We start from the raw sequence: 20,953 nt of genomic DNA on the forward strand, positions 1-20,953 counted from the left end.
TGGAGAAACTGGAACCCTTGTGCATTGTTGTGAGGAACGTAAAGTGAGAGTGCTGCTTTGCAACACAGTGTGGAGATTCCTCAAAAAGTTAAACGGAAGTACCATATGATCCAGCAACCCCACTTCCGGTATACCCCCAAAGGCAGACATTTGTACACCTGTGCTCGTAACAGCATTATGCACAATAGCCATGAGGTGGAAACCACCCAGTGTCCACTGATGGATAAATGGAAAAACACAATGTATTATATGCATATAACGGACAATTATTCAGCCTTAAAAAGAAGGAAATTCTGGCACCTGCTGCAACATGGATGAATCTTGAGGACATTATGATAAATGAAAAGGCCAGTCACGAAAGGCCAAATACTGGATGATCCCACTGACACAAGGAATCAAGAGTAGTCAAGTGCACAGAGACAGAAAGTAGGAGGGTGGCTGCCAGGGACCTCAGGGAGTTAGTGTTTAATGGGGACAGAGCTGTCCTTTGGGAAGATGAGAAAGTTCTGGAGATGGCTGGTGGTGATAGTTGCCCAACACTGTGAATGTACCTGATGCCGCTGAGCAGTACATTAAAAAATGGTTAAAGTGGTAAATTTTGTGTTATGTATAGTTTGCCACAATAAAAAAGAAAAAAACCAACCAAGGTGGCAAGCAATACTTACAAGATATAGGCAATCACCCCGATGGACCAGCAGTCAACAGCTTTGCTGTATGGTTTCTGGGCCAGGACCTCAGGAGCTGTGAAGTGATAAAGGAGAGACACAAGCCTGACAATTTAAATGCCTGAGACATAAAACATTTTTTAGATTTTTCTTCTCTTTTTCTGTCTGCCCCCCAGGCTGAGCTTTCTGTGATTCTAAAAACTGGGTAGAGATATAGAACTTATTTTATGTGTTGGCTTTTCTAGCTAGAAAATCATGAGAGCATTTTGTGTGTGTGTCTGTGTGTGTGTGTGTGTAATGAGATTAACAAAAAAGTTCAACTAATCAATCTATCAATGAATTGAAATAGGGTGACTATTTCATGTCAGTGCTGTGCTAGGTACCGCAGCTCAGAAGAGACTGAGTCAGAGACAGGTACACTCCACTTGGAGCCTGGGGTGTGACTTCACCTAAAATTAACTCAGGGAAGCATTTCTGGCCCCCGGGGTAGGGCCTTCCTCGGTACTGTGGGGGCATGAAAGTGAAGCCTCCTCCTAATACCTTAATGGAGCTCACAATCCAGGGGAGTTGAGACCTGAAATCTGGCCCCTGGGAAACTGCCTTAGGTCTGCTCTCAGCTCACTCTCGAAGGTTTTGGGCAGGTGTTTCTCATCCGTGAAACAGCAAAAATACTCCTTAATTCCAATTCCTCGGTTCTAATCCAAGAATCCTCCAGCCTGGGGGTCTCAGCTTATTTTGTCCTGTTCTTGCATTTTCTGTTCCTGGCCTTGTGGCTTGAGCCCCGGGTTGGATACCCACACCCAGTGTCTCCCAACCAGCAGTGGCTGCCATATATATTTGTGCAAAGACTAAATAAATACAAGAAAAAAGAGTGCATCTTCACAAGCAAAATCTCCTTTTCACCCAAATATACTTGACAGATGTGTCTTTAGCATAGACTTTCCAGAAAACTTAAGAGAGTAGACAAAGTAAAACTAGCTGTCTGCTGGATTGTGTGTTCTATGGCTTTGGGATGCATTCCCTCACTTACCCCAGCTGGCCTTGAGGGGAAGAGCTTAATTATCATTATCATGATGACTCCCAAGTCACAGGTGAGGACCCAGAGGGACTGACAGGTCCAGGAACCTGCCCAAAATGATCCACTGAGAAACTGGTCTCTAAACCAACTCCCTGTCGTGACCTGGGTCATTCATAAATGTTTTCTACTATAACCCTTTCAGCAACCCTCATGATGATCATTCTCTGCACCTGATCTAAGGGAAATGCGCCTCAGAGAAGTTCTCTTTCTGATGCTACCCAGTAGATCTGGACCAGCTGGGATTTGAACCAGGTCCATCTCACCCTTGTCCCAGTTCCATCCATTGAAATATATTTACAGTTAAGGTGTAAGACAAGTCCCGTTGCAGAAAAACTAACAGGGAAATCCTCTCTTATGTTTGTTACGATAAATTTTCCTAAGTAGGACTAGGGACTATACAAACTTTTGCTGAATGTTTCTGGTTATGATGGTAAGAAATACAATCCACAGATAACCCCCAAATCTACTTTCCAATTTCAGCCCCCATTCCTCCACACCTGAATTAAGACTTTATTTTTGTCTTTTTTATCAAGAGCAAAATAAATACGTATGTCCTTTCTTTGCTTCGTTCACCCCCAGTGCAATAGTGAAAGGAGAAACAGAACTATAAAGCTAGGGAACTCACAAATTGGAGAAGTGGCCCTTGGATAATTGGGAGCTGGCCGCATCAATACTTCCATTTCCCTATAACTGCTAAGAGCATATTTCTCAGACACTTCTATTATGGCAACTGACAAAAGGGAGCCGTTTAACACAGTAAATGTCTTGCTGACTTAGGAGGTATGCTCTCTCCGAGCTGATGTTCTGGTCTGAGCGGCCACAAGGGCACAGATGGTGGGAGGTGACTGCATTCTGTAAGGAGCTTATTTCTGAGCCTCCAGAGCCATCCATGTGCCCTGATAGAAGGTTCAAAGGAGGCACAGAAGGCTCATCGGTGACGTCTGACCCGGTGTCACTTCCCAGCAGGACAGATGGCAGATATCCTGAGCACAGAGCCAGGCTGGTGGGCAGGAGCCCTGGATTCCATGTCATGGGATCTGCTGGACTCCTTAGTGAGATGGCAAGCCAGCCAGGGCACCGATTGTCAAACAGTGGTGCAGGGGCAGCTAGAGTTCAGTGCAGCGTTTGGGGCATAAGCTCATGTCATGCACCAGGTGTGACATGGGGAAGGAGCCCCGAAAAGGAAGAGGTCGGCACCTCCAACAGCTGATTCCACAGTTTATAAGCAAAGATTGAGCCGATCCCCTGAGCCATGATGTATAGAGGGGTAAGAGTCACGGCGCCTGCAAAGCAGGTTTCACTCCGAGGAGGAGGAGCTGATACTGTGTGACCTGGAGCTCCCCAGACTCAGCTCTCCAGCACTGTGGGCATGAGAGGGAGGGCTCCTTAAAAGAATATCCCTTTCCTCCTTCTCCTCCCCCTCTGCCTCCTTCCCTGCCTTTTAGAAAGAGGGAAATTCTGGCCACCATCCCTCCTTCAGAAAAAAAAAAAGAATAAAGAATGCGGGGTCCCAACAGACACCTGAAAAAGTGCTCCACATCGCTCGGCATCAGGGAAATCCAAATCAAAACCTCAATGAGGTACCACCTCACACCCATCAGAATGGCTAAAATTAACAAGTCAGGAAAGGACAGATGTTGGCGAGGATGCGGAGAAAGGGGAACCCTCCTACACTGTTGGTGGGAATGTAAGCTGGTGCAGCCACTCCAGAAAACAGTATGGAGGTTCCTCAAACAGTTGAAAATAGAGCTACCCTACGACCCAGCAATTGCACTACTGGGTATTTACCCCAAAGATATAAATGTAGGGATCTGAAGGGGTACGTGCACCCCGATGTTTATAGCAGCAATGTCCACAATAGCCAAACTGTGGAAAGAGTCAAGATGTCCATCGACAGATGAATGGATAAAGAAGATGTGGTATATATACACAATGGAATATTATGCAGCCATCAAAAGGGATGAGATCTTGCCATTTGCAATGACGTGGATGGAACTGGAGGGTGTTATGCTGAGTGAAATAAGTCAATCAGAGAAAGACATGTATCATATGACCTCACTGATATGAGGAATTCTTAATCTCAGGAAACAAACGGAGGGTTGCTGGAGTGGTGGGGGGTGGGAGAAATGGGGTGACTGGGTGATAGACATTGGGGAGGGTATGTGCTATGGTGAGAGTGGTGAATTGTGCAAGACTGTTGAATCGCAGATCTGTACCTCTGAAACAAATAATGCAATATATGTTAAGAAAAAAAGAAGAAGAAGAAAAAGATAGCAGGAGGGGAAGAATGAAGGGGAGTAAGTCGGAGGGGGAGACGGACCATGAGAGACGATGGACTCTGAAAAACAAACTGAGGGTTCTAGAGGGGAGGGGGGTGGGGGGATGGGTTGGCCTGGTGATGGGTATTAGGGAGGGCACATTCTGCGTGGAGCACTGGGTGTTATGCACAAACAATGAATCATGGAACACTACATCAAAAACTAATGATGTAATATATGGTGATTAACATAACAATAAAAAACAGGAAAAAAAAGAATGTAGGGTCCCTCCAGAAGTCTGTATGCCCAGGGGCTCGTGCACACTCAGCATCTCACCTTCGGGCTGGCAGAGCGACCTGCGTTCTGGAGAACGTGCACGGCCCTGTGTGCACTTGAAAAGCAAGTGGCTGATTTTTATGCAGCGTGGAACTGGGATGTTGCTTGTGATGTTTAGACTCTTGAAGCCACAGATGACACATATAATTTTTAAAATATTAGATTTTGTTTAAGTGGTAAAGTTTATAGCATCAAATATATGTTTGTTTGTTTGTTTTTTTAAGGTATCTGGATCTTTCTCAGATGCTTCTAGTCTCACAATTGACAAAAGGGAGCCGCTGACATAAGGATGCCAGGATCAGTAGCTTGGGTGTTAGTGGGAAAATTTCTAAACAACTAACAAGCAAACATCGAGGTAGCAATACTGGGGGTAGAAGTCTATGTACTTGTGCCAAACATTTCTTGTTCTTTCTGGTGTTGTGTCTTATCTAGGTTCTGTCAACAATAGCACAATAAACATTTTTTAACCAATTGTTGACAGGTGAACCACTGGCCTTCTCGTGAGATTCTTCACTGCACTTGAAACAAATGGAGAGAGTAAAGTCCTTGGACGTGTAATGTAACAATAAAAAAGAGAAAGTGGACTGAGCTGGGAAAGGATATTCTCACCAACCAAAAATATTTTTAAAAATTGTATCATGGCAACACACACTAATGGCCTTAATTCTAATTCCATTTTTGATTTGATTCTTGAAACCAAATGTACTCGGGGCACCTGGATGGCACAGTCGGTTAAGCGCCCGACTCTGGATTTCAGCTCAGGGCATGATCTCAGGGTCATGAGATCGAGCCCCGCATCGGGCTCAATGCTTAGCTCAGAGTCTGCTTGAGATTCTCTCCCTCTCCCGCTGGGTAGATAAATAAATAAAATCTTAAAAAAAAAAAACCCAAATATTCTCTGGGACATTGTTTGAACAAGCCTACTATGTCCCTTTAGCTACTTTTCATCTCGTAGCGATTCTTGGAAAGCATCAATTCTCAGGCAATATTCAGAACCCTCCTGACAATTTGCTATGGTGACCAAATCATGCTGAACCCCTGGGATCCGCTGGGATACTTTCTTTCCTGTTCTCCTCTGGGTCCTGCCGTTAGCTCCCCTTGTTTGGCCAACCTGTTGAATTCTCCTGGTTTTTGGCCCACCTTCTACCCTCTCCCAGATCCTTTCAGCCTGTAGCCGGTGCTCTGTGAGAGTCCACCTCCGGCTCTGATCACTTGAGAGACCAGGCGTCACTTTGAGAACCAGCCACGCTCCCTCATATTATGTTATTAATCTTTTTATTACTTTATTAATCTTATACCATATAATCCTTGGCAAGAGTTTGGCTGTAATTCTAAAAAGTCACAGCAACCAATTTACAAACTCTCAAGACAACAAATGAGCTTCCAGGCAGAGGAGGCCTTGAGCAGAGCCGACCGGGGGCCTTGCAAAGTGGGAAGGGCTCTCCGAGTCGTGCCCACCACAAATCCACCCCCCCCAACACTGTCAGATGCCGAAGAACATCTGACAGAGAAAGGATTTTCTCTTCTGACTGTACCCAGCACAACTCACGCACTTCACGTGTAGTGGGAGGGTGACAGTGACTCTCACCGCCCCCACACCTCCTCATCGAGGGAGGCTTTGAACTGAAATAACTTATTTTTTTAAAGATTTTATTTATTTATTTGACAGAGAGATAGAGAGAGCACAAGTAGACAGAGGGGCAGGCAGAGGGAGAGGGAGAAGCAGGCTCCCTGCCGAGCAGGGAGCCCGATGCGGGGCTCGATCCCAGGGCCCTGGGATCATGACCTGGGCTGAAGATAGATGCTTAACTGACTGAGCCACCCAGGCGCCCCTAAACTGAAATAACTTAATTGGAACTATTGACACTTGACAAAAAGAGCTGTCATGAAAACACACCACAGCCTGTTTGTGATGCCATCAGCCCCCAGGTAGAGCAGGAAAGGGCTTTGTCTCCTGGTACGGCCTAGACCGAAGGAAAGGACTTGAGGCAAGAGAACCCTTGTGTTCCTCCAGCGCATCTTAAGTCCCAGTCCCTGGAGGCTGTCAGGGACTGTCAGGGGAACAGAGCCCCCCGGAGGTGCTGAAAAGGACATGCGCAAGATGGGTAGTGCTTGAGTGGGAGCAGCTCCGCCTGGGTGACACGTGCTGGGTTCCCAGGTCCACTCACCCAAATCCCATAGCACGCCAGCCTCCCAGACGCCCTACGGGACATTCTGCATCTCTTCCCCGCCACGTGAATCACACTGTCAAATACCAGGCTTCATGCCTCCTGACCACAAGCACATCGCTCGGGTCTGTATTTTTAGGGCTTAGCATATTCTGTGTGGTTAACAGATGGCTATTCCTGACATGAATTTGGGGGATAAAACAGGCAGAATTAGCCCTAAGTCTCTGCATGTGGCCAATTGTCATGCGTGCTGCTCTCCTTGTAAAACTTTTCTTCAAAGGGATTTCAGAATTACTACTTTTCGGTCTCAAGGGCAGTCAAAGATTAAGTGATCTCTCAGCACAAAAACAGACATATAGACCAATGGAACAGAATAGAGAACCCAGATATGGACCCTCAACTCTATGGTCAAATAATCTTTGACAAAGCAGGAAAAAACATGCAATGGAAAAAAGACAGTCTCTTCAATAAATGGTGCTGGGAAAATTGGACAGCCACATGCAGAAGAATGAAACTCGACCATTCTCTGACACCATTCACAAAGACAAACTCAAAGTGGAGGAAAGACCTCAATGTGAGGCAGGAATCCATCAAACTCCTGGAGGAGAACATAGGCAGTAACCTCTTTGACATCGGCCACAGCAACTTCTTTCAAGATACATCTCCAAAAGCTAGTGAAACAAAAGCAAAAATGAACTTTTGGGACGTCATCAAGATAAAAAGCTTCTGCACAGCAAAGGAAACAGTCAACAAAACAAAGAGGCAACCCACAGAATGGGAGAAGATATTTGCAAATGACACTACAGATAAAGGACTCGTATCCAAGATCTATAAAGAACTTCTCAAACTCAACACCCAAAAAAACAAATAATCAAGTCAAAAAGTGGGCAGAAGATGTGAAAAGACACTTCTCTGAAGAAGACATAGAAATAGCTAACAGACACATGAAAAAATGTTCATCATCATTAGCCATCAGGGAAATTCAAATCAAAACCACATTGAGATACCACCTTATACCAGTTAGAATGGCAAAAACGGACAGGGAAAGAAACAACAAATGTTGGAGAGGTTGTGCAGAAAGGGGAACCCTCTTACACTGTTGGTGGGAATGCAAGTTGGTACAGCCACTTTGGAAAACAGTGTGGAGGTGCCTCAAATATTTAAAAATAGAGCTACCCTATGACCCAGCAATGGCACTTCTGGGTATTTACCTCAAAGACACAGATGTAGTGAAAAGAAGGGCCATGTGCACCCCAGTGTTCATAGCAGCAATGTATGCAATAGCCAAACTGTGGAAAGAGCCGAGATGCCCTTCGACAGACGAATGGATAAAGAAGATGTGGTCCATATATACAATGGAATATTACTCAGCCATCAGAAAGGATGAATACCCAACTTTTACATCAACCTGGATGGGACGGGAGGAGATTATGCTAAGTGAAGTAAGTCAAGCAGAGAAAGTCAATTATCATATGGTTTCACTTATTTGTGGAACATAAGGAATAGCAGGGAGGACATTAGGAGAAGGAAGGGAAAAATGAAGGGGGGGGAATTGGAGGGAGAGATGAACCGTGAGAGACGATGGACTCTGAGAAACAAACGGAGGGTTCTAGAGGGGAGGGGGGTGGGGGATGGGTTAGCCTGGTGATGGGTATTAAGGAGGGCACGTACTGCATGGAGCACTGGGTGTTATATGAAAACAATGGATCGTGGATCACCACATCAAAAACTAATGATGTACTGTATGGTGACTAACATAACATAATAAAATTAAAAAAAAAAACACACCCTCAACCTTCTTTGTAAGAGATCCATAAGATAGAGACACACACACACACACAAAGTGATCTCTCAGAACTTCCTTTCCGGCCCGATCTTGGGGTTAACAATTCCATGTTTTTAGCCATCCCTGACAGAAACAGCATCCCATTGGCTGGTTTTGTTTACTCCAGTAAACAGAAGTTCTGATACCACGTAAAGGATGCAGCTTTAGCAAAGCAACCCCGAGCTACTGTAGACATCTTTGGACCAACAGATGTGGTCCTCTTTTCTGAGGCTTTTCTCATGCTCTTTAGTGAAACAGCTGGTTTAAAATGTAAAATAATCGAATTTACTGCTGGGAGACTTGCTACCAACCCACTGGAAAATTCCACTGGGTGGGAAACGTCCTACAACCCAAGCTGTTTTATTTTGGTTGTGAGAAGGGTTCCTGGTAAAGGGAAGGACTCCAGAGATTTCAAAAAGGAAGGAAAAAAATTCAGAAACCTTTCATCTTGTTTTTAAAACAATTAAATTGCCCATATTCCTTACTGAAAGAGAAGAGAAGGGCCTAACCAAGTCTAACTGGAAGCGGGAAGAGGGGCTGTCTATTGGTGTGGCGGTGACACTCAATCCCCAGGCTCTAAAAAAACAGAAAAGGAATTTTCCCTTTTCCTGCGCTCTCAGGGATGTGCTGAAGAGCACTTTCTGCAGAGAGAGGAAGAGACGGAGAAGAGCTCACCCTGTTACCAAGTTCATGTCCTTCAGTAAAAGAAATCTGGGATCCCCCACTTATTACACCTGTGGACTCGGGCGAGTCATTTGATCTCCTTAAGCCTCCAGTTTGTTCATCTGTAAAATGGGTACATTCACAGAGCCCAACCTTTCTTTAGGACTAACGTAATGAGGCTTCATGAAAATAATACACATAATAAGTTACAGAGAGAGCTAATAGTAGTTTATTATATAAGGATGAAGGGTTGAGAGAACCACAGGAACAAAAAGAGAACAGAGGGTTTATTATTTTTTAGAATTAAGGATGGACAGATCCTTGATGTCGTTTAGTACTTTGCCTTGATTCTAGCTTTACATAATGGAAATGATTCGTAAATGGAGATTTCCACCCTTTGCATTAGAACCTTCAGAAATCAGTCCGAACTGGGCCCACAAGTGATGGAAGGGCACATCTAAGAACTTGAATCTTTGAGTTGGAGGGACCCTTCAAACCCCCTATACCAACCTCCTATCCAGTTGGTTCCTCTGTCCGTTGAGTTACAAATCCTTTTATTCACTTATTCACCAACATACTTCTACAGTTCCCTCTCGGTCCAGGCACAGTTCTAGAGACTGCATCCCAGGAACTGCCCATTCGTCATTGCTGACAGCGCCACGGGCGTGAGAACAGTCTGTCATGGCTGCAAGGGTGCAATGCCCAACTCCAGCCCATTCTTCATTTCATTGGCCCCATTTATAATTCCTTCTTAGAGGGAGGTTAGAAAAATTTGTTCCAGAAGACTACCTATAAATATGAATGTATCCTCATTTTTTCCCTAACTCTTTGGGGTTTACAAAACTCCTATGTATCTCAGAGAATTTGTTAACTTTCTATGCCTCAGTTTCCTGTCTTGAAGGGTATCTGCTACTTCATCCTGAAATTATGTCTTCATGGTAAAGAATCTGAGCTCAAGTGAAGCGTTGCATGGGACCCTTCGTGTCAAGGAATACGGTTAGGGATTTGTGTCTAATCCAGCCCCAAAGAGTCAGTGACAACATGTGTCCAAGAAGTGGCAAGAAGGATTTCTTGCAAACACTGGGAGAGAAACAGGACATTTCTACCCAGGGGCTGCCTGTCCAGGGATGATGAATAAAATTCTACAGATCAAGGGAAGTACAATTCAGGCATCCATTTCAGGTGGAATTTGGCCTTAGGAAGAACCGATTACAATGAGGGGCAGGACCGACGGCACTGAGTCAGAACCCTTTCTGTCGGCGGAACGTCCAGCAGCAGGGGGATTAAAAAAGAAAAATCCCGGATAACGAGGGGCTTTACTGTGAGCATCCTCACAAATGGTGTTGCCTCACCAAGGTTTAGAGTACTGCCATCTGGGTGGCTGGCACATAAAAATACAGCTGAAATACAGACTCATTCCTTGCCTGTGGTTTGCCTTCCACCCAAAGTCCCGGAAGGTCAGACGAGTGTTCCTGGGACCCCTCTGTCCTTCTGCTGATACAAGTTCCTTTGCACTTTCTCATCCTTCCCTTAGCGTTGCAAGTGACTAAAAATGCCTCACAAAACGGCAGCTTGCTCTGATTTTCCTGGTAGCCTCTTGGATGTTACCACAGGCATGAAAAGTCCCCTCGAAAGCACCGGCCCGGTTTGTAATTACCGTTCCGATCGGAGCTGGATTGCCATTCAAATGCTGCCAAAGCCAGAATGTGGCCGGTGGGTGGTGGGGGGGGGGGTGAGGCTCAGGACTGGGAAGGGAGTGGAAAATGGGAAGACAGCTGGTGTTTGAAAATGTGGGAGAGACCTGGAATTCGGTGGGAGGGAGGAGGGGAAGTGTTCTGAGTGAGGCATTTCAGAGCAACGTGGCAAGAAATAAGCCTGTCTTGTGCTCCTTTAGAGGTGGTCCCAAGATCCAGGCTCTGCCCTCCGGGGTTCGGGATGGCAACGGGATGGCACCTTCGCTACTTCTGAAATCTGACAAGTTCTGTGTCAAGATTGAGAGGACCTTCAAAGGCATTCCAGTGTTTGGGGTTTTAATCATTAAAAGAAAAAAAAAAAAAAAAAAAACCAACCGGTAAGTTCCAAAATGGCGCAAGGCTTCTTTTCCTCCTTGCCACCACGGCACAGTGGTACCAGTTTGGAAACTATGACACTCCGTCCCAATGTGATGTAGAGAGGAGCCATCCAGAAATTGCAGAAGGGTGAAGAGTGTGAAGGGCACAGTGTGAAGAGTGAGGTAGGGGGACTGGACACGTGTAGTGGGGGCTCCTCCAAGGCATGGCTGGGAGAGCTCTGCCCACCTGCTGACAAGGAGCTTCTGTCCCCGCCAGGCTAATCGAAGGAGCAGTCTCCCCACTCAAGGGGCCCTGTTCTCTCTAACTGATGGGGTCTGGCTGCTGCACCCGGGGCGACGAAACGCTCGCTGCTGGTTGTCACTGACTAGCTGCTGAGAGAGAAGGAAAGAGAAAATTCTTATCTGGGTCCCCTGCCTACCCGTCTGCACCCTGCATGGCCATTTACAAGTTCTATAAACCCTGTTTCAACACCAACGGTCTGAGGGGATGAAAATGATATGATGCTCACAGCCATACACTAAAATGTGATGTTTAAGGGAGCAAATAACAAAAATCAAGCTCTGTGGGACAAATGGCCACACAGAAGAGTAAGGACAAAGTGCTAGGGGCGGAGGGCCCACAGGGAAAGATGAGAGGAATCACCGCGACAGGTTGCCGACAAGGACAAAAACGGGTGACGGTAACTTACTCTCTTTTTTTCTTATCTATTCTGAGGGAAGATGGGAAAAAATGGTGTCAGTATCCTCGACACATGGATATTTATAGATTTAAAGTAGTCATGTGTCTCTAGAAATATATGATGGCAGAACCAGAAAAAAATCAGAGAGCTCAGTTAGTCCATCCAAGAAACTGAGAACCCAAGAGTTTAATGAAGGGCTCAGGCCTCCCACCTGTCTAACCAATGGTGGAGATGTGCAGGCTACTTGTCCCAGTGCTGTGACTGGCACCAACTAGGGGCTGGGTGTCGTGGAGAACAGAGGTCCTCGTCCCAGCACCACACTGGCTGCAAGGACTACTTTCCAAGATCTCATCAGAGCCACAAGTCCCAAATCAAGCTCTAAGAACGCCACCGTCTCATGAATTAAGGGCATTCCTCTAACTGTCAAAAAATATGCCGAGAATGTTGACCAACCTTTCTTCATTTCCATTTACAAGAGACACGATGAAACTTGTTTCAACTATTTTAGCCCGAGCTAGACCAAAGAGCTATGCGGGCAGCACTACAAGTAAGTTATGGAAGGAAACCAGAAGGACTCCTTTCCCAAAGCTTTAGTAACATGACAATCAGCCACCACGTGAAGAACCGTGGTGTGGTTGTGCTGATAAACACAGCCGTGGACCAGGTGTAAGCGCGCGCCTTCCCGTTTTTGAGCAACATCCCACAATGAAACAGTGTGGTTGCTGGTATGGACTCCAGACGAAGGACGGTGCACTGTGGTGGATCATCACTCAGTAGGGCTCGATGAAAAAGGATAGTCTTATTTAGCTCAGAAACATCACAAAGCAATTCAAGTCTCTGCCACCCTGCCTTCCTGCCCCTTCTAAAGCCAAGTTTGGGATTCCTGAGTCACGCTGCCAGCAAGAGAACACATGCTTGTCTTCCTCTGGCAAGGCACTCTGTCACTTAATCTATAGACCATGGTTTGAAGGTCTTCTAAACTGCTTAATTTTCTTTCTGAAATCAGGAGAACGAGACCCACAGAACTGGAGAAATCACATTAGTGCACAAAGAGCAACATCAAGAAATAAAACAACAGGCTTTCCTCTACCAAGAGGAGTTGATGTGTCATCTTTAGTTTATCAACGACATGACTAGAATGGGTGCTTTCTGTGACTGCCTGCTTCTATTTAGTGATTCAAGAGAGACCATTTGGATATTTTAATTAACATACCAGAGCAAGCAACGTAAGTAACTTACTAACTTTCTTAGCTCTGACTTTTCCCTTATTGGTGACACCAAGGGGAATGTTATACCTGGCTCAATTACATGGCTTCCAAATCTAGGTCAATACCGTCCTGACTGCCACCATGTTACCCCGAGAAGCTGATTGCCACCAGATAGCCCCATCCTTTCTTCTAAATTATCCCCAAGCACTTGTTTGTGCGAGCCCCCCTCCGAGCCAAATGAGTCTGTTCGTTTCTTCCATAGCCGACAAGAAGTAGTTTGGGACTCTGGGCCTTTGTTCTCCTGCTTATACTCTCCCCATCTTGGCCCAGAATTCTACTCTTCCTTCAAATCACGCCTCTCCCACGAGTGTTTCCCTGGTCATTCCAGTCCTTGCTGATCCCTCTCTCACCTGTATTTCTAATGTTGCTTCTGAAATACTGCAAACACGCTACCTTATATGGGTCTGTATCACCCACCGGCCGGACTCCATTGGAGGGGCCCCTAGGTGTTAGAGCGAGCTCTAGGAGCTGCCAGCAGTGGGAACCCCAGACACAGTGACGGACAGATGCCCACACTCTCCTGCCATCAATGAGGTGATGCTCTGCAAGCACCCTGGCTCCTCATCAAGGACGTGTAATATCTGGACAGCTGTTAAGGGTAAAGGGTGAAGTTCAAGGTTCTCAGACCCCTTTGCCTTCTCAGGCACCATGTGCACTGGGATACTTCGGATAAACAGCCCTTTTTTTCATTATTTCATCATTAGAGAGTTCATTTAAACTGAAGTAATCTTGATATTGCCAAAATTCACTATTCAGCTGAATAGCCATTTAGGCAACAGCAGTAAGAACAACAAAACAACAGCCTTCACAAATTGAAGCCGATACTTCTAGCTAGAAAGAGTCTGAACTACAGCTGAAAGCAGAGAGCAGCCCTCTGCGTCTGGCTTGGGCTCCTGGACAGCACGGACCCCAGAATCGGGAGTGCCGACGGGGCGTCAGGGCTGGGCTCTCCTGTGTTCAAATCGAAACTGACCAGTAGAGGTGGGGCTGTGGCTTCTTTGTCCAAGATCCCAAATTCCAAGACCTTGCAGAGATAAGCCAGTGGTGGGGGGGGGCAGGTGGGAGGGGCGGCGTCTAGCCCCAGGGTTGACAGCATCCTGGGGTCCTCTTTACAAAGACCTGCTTCACTTTCTGCCCACTGGTTGTCAGGCTCCCACTGGCTTAATCAATTAATCATTCAAATGATCCATAATTCAAGCTCCCCAAAGTCCAAGATCAACACCCAGTCTTCATCTTACTTGATTTAATAGCAACAACTGACACAAGAACTTTCTCCAACCCGAAGCACTTCCCAAGATACCACAGTGCCCTGGTTCTCTTCCTGCTTCACACGCTGCCCCCTCACAGTCCCGGGGTCTCCAGGACTCAGCCCTGGGACCTCTCTTCTCCTCCATCGTTCCCTGCACCCCCCCCCACCCTTGGCCATTTCATCCAGGTTCACGGCTTCAAAATACATCTGGAAGCTGTCAGCCCTCAAATACAGTCCATCCTCATGACACACGGGTTCCATACTTGTGTAAAATTGCCTCCTTGCTAAAATTTGTAGCCGCCAAATCAATGCTTGCCATGCCTTTGCAGTCACTTGTGGACGTGAGCAGAGAGGCTCCAGCTGAGTTTCTAAGGCGCACTTTCCCAGCTGAAGTCAAACAAGGCGACACTCTACTCTCCTGTTTCGACTCTCACGCTATAAACAAGTATCATTTTCATGGTCTAGTTAGTGTCATGTTTTTCACTTTTCTGCACATTTTGTAGATTCACGGTTTAAAACGGCCCCCAAGTGCAGTGATGAAGTGCCGTCTAGGGTTCCCAGCACAAGAAAGTGGAGATGTGCTTATAGAGAAAATATGTGGCTAGAGAGGCTTCCTTTAGGCGGAGGTTATGGGGCTGTTGACCATGAGTTCAACATTCAGGAATCGAGACTATATATTAAATAAGGTGTCACTGAACTGAAATACATGTAAAACAGTATCAGGCATCGATGAGTAGATGAAAATGCAGGGACCAGAGGCTCATGAGGAATCTGACCCTGATCTCCCCTGGTAACAGTGGGTCAGTATTTACTAGTTCAGGGTCAAGGTGATGTTACAGAACATCATTACTGTGCATAATGAGAATCGACTCTATCTTGTTGCAGACCAGATCTCTCCCCAGAACTCCAGACCTGTGTTCCAACTGCCTTCTCGACCTTGCAAACTTTTAACAAATCAAAATCCGAGGCCCTGGTAATATTTCTGCAAACTGCTCTTTCCACAGACTTTTACTTCTCAAGTAAGGGAAACTGTACCCTTCCAGGGGCTCAGGCCAAAAAGACCTTAGAATTATCATTGATTTCTCTGTCTCTAAAACCCTGCTTTTAGTTTTTCAGAAAATCTGCATGACATTACCTTCAAATTTTATCTGGAATCTGACAAGTTCTCACTACTTCTCACTATGTCCCTCTGCCAACCTAGCCCAGACCCCACCATTTCTCACTTGGATAATTCCAGAGTCTTCTAACTGGTTTCCCTCCTTCCACCCTGACCCTGCACCCTGGCATCTCTCCCAATTCCCACTTGTCTCCTAGAAGTATCCTGGTAAGAGTCAGATCATGCCATGCTTTGCCTCAGAACCCTCCCAGGTAGGCACTAAATAAATAATCCTTAAGTGATGAATAGTGTAGCGCTACCAGACATTATTCAACCTGCCTGTTTGCCCTCTGTCTTTCACAATGCTGTTAACATTTTGAAGTCAGAAATGCTGTCCCTACATTCCTAACACCAAACCACTGAACATGACACATAAGAGGAATTTAATAAGTGCATGCTGAATGACTGGAAGAAGAGAAGAGAGAGAAAAATGCTAATTTTCATCATGAACCTTGGGTTTTTATCAATTTAACAAATGTCCTGCAGAGATAAATAAGATAATTCCCCCTGTAGAAAAACCTGCAGTGCAGTGGGAGACACTGATACATATGGACCCTGATGCAATGGAGTCAGAGCCATGGTGAAAAAGTGGTCAGGAAAAGAACTACAATGACAAAAGAGAGAATGGGTGTTGGGAAATCAGCCCAAAGGGGGCAACATGTAAGGTGAGTTTTGATGGCTGAATAGGAGTTTGCCATGCAGCCTGGGTGGGGGTGGGGAGGAAACAGCCCAAACTCTGCTGCTCACTGCCCAAGGTACAGGTCTACAAGGTATGAGCTCCCCAACGTAGCCTCTTCCTTGCTCTAAGAGGACTCCCCAGGCATCTCAGTGCTCAACAAATATGAATGATTGGAACAGCTACATGCCCACAGAGCTCCTCTCTCCCTCCTCACTCAAAGAAAATTCTGTATCTGACAATGGGATTACTTGATGGCTCCACTTGCCACCCTTTAGGGTAGCAACATCAAGGGCCACATCTACACATTGTTCCCAGTGCCCAGACTCATCAGCATCTGACATCTAAACAGAACCAGATCACAGGGATGACAGCCGCTTAGAAACCCAGAGAAAGTGCCGTTCCTGGGTTCTGCCAAGGCACAAAGAAGCAAAAACCCATTTGGAAAGTGCTAGAGCTTTCCACTGTCAGAGCCCAATAGGAGAACAGTGTGATGCATATGTTAATATGGACACTTGTGTCAGAACATCTGCCCTGCAGCCTGAGAGTCAGCTTCTCGCAGGGGGAAGCTGGCGAGTCCCAGCAGCTCCTTGTCCCGGTGGGGGCCAGGGCCGTGGACCGCGCTGCAGGCAGCAAAGCCATCCTGGCAAGGAGACCGGACACCATGACTTCACGGGCCTTCGCATTTCCCGATTCCCCTGCTGAAACAGGCTTTTCTCCTCTGCGTCTTTGAAGAGAAAGGAGGAGAAGCACTCCTCCCCCCCAAAAAATTCATTTTTATTTGCCGCTTGCCTGGGGGCTTGGACTGAACTGGAGAAATCCCACATACACACTGCACACACTCCCGCTCCTACCCCCCACCCCCCCTCCGCCCGGGGCACATGCGTGCAGCTCCCAGGTGCAGCGATTCCAAGTCCCCCCCGCCCCCACGTTGGGGGCCAGCCAGGTCCTGCTGCATCACTTCACCAGCCCAGAACCGAGAACGCGCAGGGCGCCATGCATCTCATCCAGGCCTGGGTTGTGCTGGCTTCTCTGTGAGCAGAACCATCTCCCCCTCTCTGTCCAGCACACACACCAACCAGGGACACGGTCCCCACCCATGACGCTCACAGCGCCTTTATCTCCTCCTGAGTCTGTTGCTTCCCTTCATGTTATTCTCCGTTCCCCTTGGCCAGCTCTTCTCTCCTGTCCTTTGGGCACCTTTAAATACGAGACGGTTGTGATCTAACACCCATGTTATGCCAGCACTCGAAGAGCCAAGAAGGGCCCCGGAGGTCATTTGGAGTTTCCCACAATGCCCTGGGCCCAAGGCTCGTGAGGTTTGAGGCCGGCTTGCCTCAGCCTGGCCTGAGAAGGCCATACGATTGTACCTCAAACCAAACAGGAATGATGCCAGTCATAGAATATTCCCTCCTCTCTTTCAGGGCGGGCTGCCTGTTCCCATGAGGAAAAGCCATCATGTTGTGTATGACGAGAATTCAGCCTTGGTCTCTGTTTTCCAAAGTCTTTTCCAACTCCCTTTCCCCCCGCTCTCAGACATTCCCAGCTTGTACCCTCTCCCCAATTCCCACTCAGGGCTTTGGCACCAAGTTGATGCCTCCGCCTGGGACACTCTGTCCCCTCACAGCCCCAAGGCCGGATGCCTCTCCACATGCAGGCAAATACCCCAGCCTCGTTCCTGTGCCCTTAGCCATCGTAATCCCCCCAGCGCCTTGCCACTCCATTGCAAGCTCCCATTTTATCTTCTTCATTTTCTTCCCCTTTTATTTTCTTCATTTTCCATTTACCAAGGCCTGAAACAACCCCATTCCTCACATCTTTGGTGTCTGTCACTCCCAACTAAAATGTGCGCTCCATGAGGGCAGGCGCCCTGTGTGTCTCCTGCACTGCCTTCACCCCAGTGCCTAGAACAGCGGCTGGTACATAGTAGGCACCTTAGTATACATTTGCTACATGAGTGAACACATTTGTGTATATCAAAGTCTCGAAAACCAGCAAGAGCGCCCATGGCCTTTCTCCAGGTCCCCAGAAGACAGAAGGCGCTTCTCAGCATGCAAGCGTTCACCTCTGCCACAGCCTTTTCTGCATTCTGAATGTTTGGTACAAAGAATGTGGGGTTCTGATTTTAGGAAAGACTTTAGTTCTTGGCTTCCCCAGTACCGATAGGGACTGGTTACTTCAAGAGTGACTTCGTCAAGGTACGAAGCAGGTTCCTCCTATCGATATTCTCTTTATGGTCGCTGCCAACTCAACATTTTACGTGTTCTACTTGTGTCTGCACCTCATCATTATCTTACCGCCTCACTGTAAATCACTTGAAAACACGGACATGTATGCAATATTTCTGGCATCAGAACCCGGGCATTCATCCAAATCAACTCCAGGCCTCCACTCAGGCCCACACCCAAATTAGACAGGATTTCTCCCCAACTATTAAAAGGTTTCAGGGGAAACTGCTTCTCTTCTAACTCATTCCAATGTCTCTCAGCCTTTTTATTCTCCCCTCAAGGGGAACGAAGACAGTTGTGATCCTGTGCCAGGCTCAGGTGCTTTAAGACAGACAAATTGGACCCAGACACACACACTGTGCTTACCAACATAGCCCGGGGTCCCACAGGCTGTGGACATCACATCTCCTTTGCCCTCCATTTTTGACAATCCAAAGTCACTGATCATTATTTTGGATTCCTCATCTTGACTGTAGTACAACAGATTCTCAGGCTGGAAGGAAAATAAGAAAAAAAACGGACAAAGTGTGTTTAAAGCTGGCTTCATTGTGGGACACTCACCAAGCCACGAAATCTTGTTTTTTTTTTTTAATTTAAATTCAATTAGCCAACATATAGTATATCATTAGTTTCAGATGTAGTGTTCAATAATTCATCTGTTGCGTATAAAACCCAGTGCTCATCACATCACGTGCTCTCCTTAATGCCCATCACCCAATTACCCCATCCCCCAACCATCTCCCCTCCAGCAACCCTCAGTTTGTTTCCCATAGTTAAGAGTCTCTCATGGTTTTTCTCCCTCTCTGATTTCTTTCCATTTAGTTTTCCCTCCCTTCCCCTATGATCCTCTGCACTGCTTCTTATATTCCACATATAAGTGAAACCATATGATAATTGCCTTTCTCTGATTGATTTATTTCAGTTCTTAGCATAATACCCTCCAGTTCCATCCACATTGATGCAAATTATAAGTATTCATCATTTCTGATCAAGCCATAGAATCTAATCACAGTTTAAGAACATGCTTGACCTTCAGACATAGTAAATGCATTAAGAAAAGCAGTGTTTAGTAAGAGCGATGTCGAGGACCCTGCACAGTATTGGACACTTAGAGGTTTTCAGGAAATGTGAGTCCCTTTCCCTTATCAGTACTTTGTCTACTTAAAAAAGTGTACCTTATACTGAGGCAGCCTCGCATACCTCTCAGACTTGTCAGTTTATTTCTTGGGCTGAGGGAGAGGGGTTCCCCAGAAATGACATGACTTCTACAGGGGCTCTTCTGTTCCCTTTTTCTGACCCTTGTTGGCAACCTCTCTCTAGTCCAAGGGTCTCTCTTCCCACCCTTGGTAAAGTCCCGTGTCTTGCCATTCTGGCAGATGCGTCCCACTTTCCCCTCTCCTGAGCCAGCGGACCCCCCCGCCCCCCGCCCCGCTCACTCTGCTTCCTGGGAAATAGAGGGATGTCATCACGGAAGACGCAGCACTTCGTAGCCACGTGTCCTTAAGTACCCTGAGCTTCTCTTTGCCTTTCTGGAAAACATGGGTCGCAGTGGTTCTTCGTTTGCTTCCCGGAAGAATACATGACAGAGCTTAGCTCGACATGTGGCAGAGGTGTGATCACGGTTCCTGTCCCCACTAACGTTCTGCACCTCAGGGGCACCTCCATGGCGGCTCCATAGGAGGGCCCAAGGGGAGGCAGTGCAGGGGTGCAGCAGGGAGACAATGAAGCTAATAAACCTTCATTGCGTAGTGTTTTATGAAAAATTGGGCTATCATTCTTAGCAAAAAAGAGAGAGAGAGTGGAGCTCAGGGAGACTGAGGGAGATGTTCCAGCCTCTGGGGCCGGGCCAGTTCGGCCCGGACGGAGCCTGAACACAGAAGGGCTGTCTCAATTAATGGTGTTGTCCCTGAGGGAGATAATGTTGAGGATTGACACCTCTCCTGTTCCCCTACTAGGAAAATTCCGAAGATTGACCCAGCAAATAAGCAAATCACTTCTCTCCTTTACATTAAACCTTAAGGGAAACACAACAGGAAGACTCGGAACTGGGGAAGCCACTTCCCCTCACTGTTTCTTGTCTGGCTCTTCTCTCATCCCCAAGAGTGAAGCAAAAGCGTCTCTTGTCAGTGGTTTGTGGTGAATCTTTGGCTCCTGAGTGTTGAATGTGAGGAGCCATTCTCTCATAGAGTGACCAGGGTTATTTCAAAAAGTGGTTCTGGGCCTGGCTGCCCAGCAGAAATCACCTGTGACAGCACAAAATGTCTGCATGTCTTCTTCAGCGGATTTGAGATGGACCCAGGCCTCTGGATGTTAGAATCCACGGGGGGATTCTGATGTACAACCACTACCGTGAGGAGATTCTGAGAACTGCCTAAGACCCCGTCCTTGACCAAACTGTAGTCAGCCCTCTTCTTGATTAGGCCTCGACCTTGGCCTTCTGTGTCCTTCCTGCCTTGCCGGGACTGCATAGTCCAGTCTTAGTAAGAATCCTGCTGAGTCAGCAGAGGAAGAATTCCCTCACCCTTGATATGTGGCCAAGTTCTTTACCTCCCACCTTGGATGTCATTTTAAAAAATGTATTCAGACACTCGGTAAAGACAGTAAGGAAAACTTTATTCAGGGGGACCACTGC

The 20,953-nt window shown here is 46.8% G+C and overlaps 1 protein-coding gene across 3 annotated transcripts in view; it reads right to left on the reverse strand.

Annotated features, from left to right (window-relative positions):
• Positions 1 to 20,953, reverse strand: part of CAMK1D (calcium/calmodulin dependent protein kinase ID) — a 428,166-nt gene that overhangs the window by 39,452 nt on the left and 367,761 nt on the right. For all 3 annotated transcript variants that reach the window (XM_028114662.2, XM_028114661.2, XM_028114663.2), the window contains 2 exons: positions 18,688 to 18,814; positions 666 to 741 (listed from right to left, as the gene is read on the reverse strand). In XM_028114662.2, the coding sequence (XP_027970463.1) occupies positions 666 to 741; positions 18,688 to 18,814 (203 nt within the window). The remainder of the gene's footprint in view (positions 1 to 665; positions 742 to 18,687; positions 18,815 to 20,953) is intronic.

Source organism: Eumetopias jubatus, unplaced genomic scaffold, assembly GCF_037043125.1.
Source record: "Eumetopias jubatus isolate StellerSeaLion01/CBP00866 unplaced genomic scaffold, mEumJub1_p1.0 scaffold_8, whole genome shotgun sequence".
Classification (NCBI taxonomy): domain Eukaryota; kingdom Metazoa; phylum Chordata; class Mammalia; order Carnivora; family Otariidae; genus Eumetopias; species Eumetopias jubatus.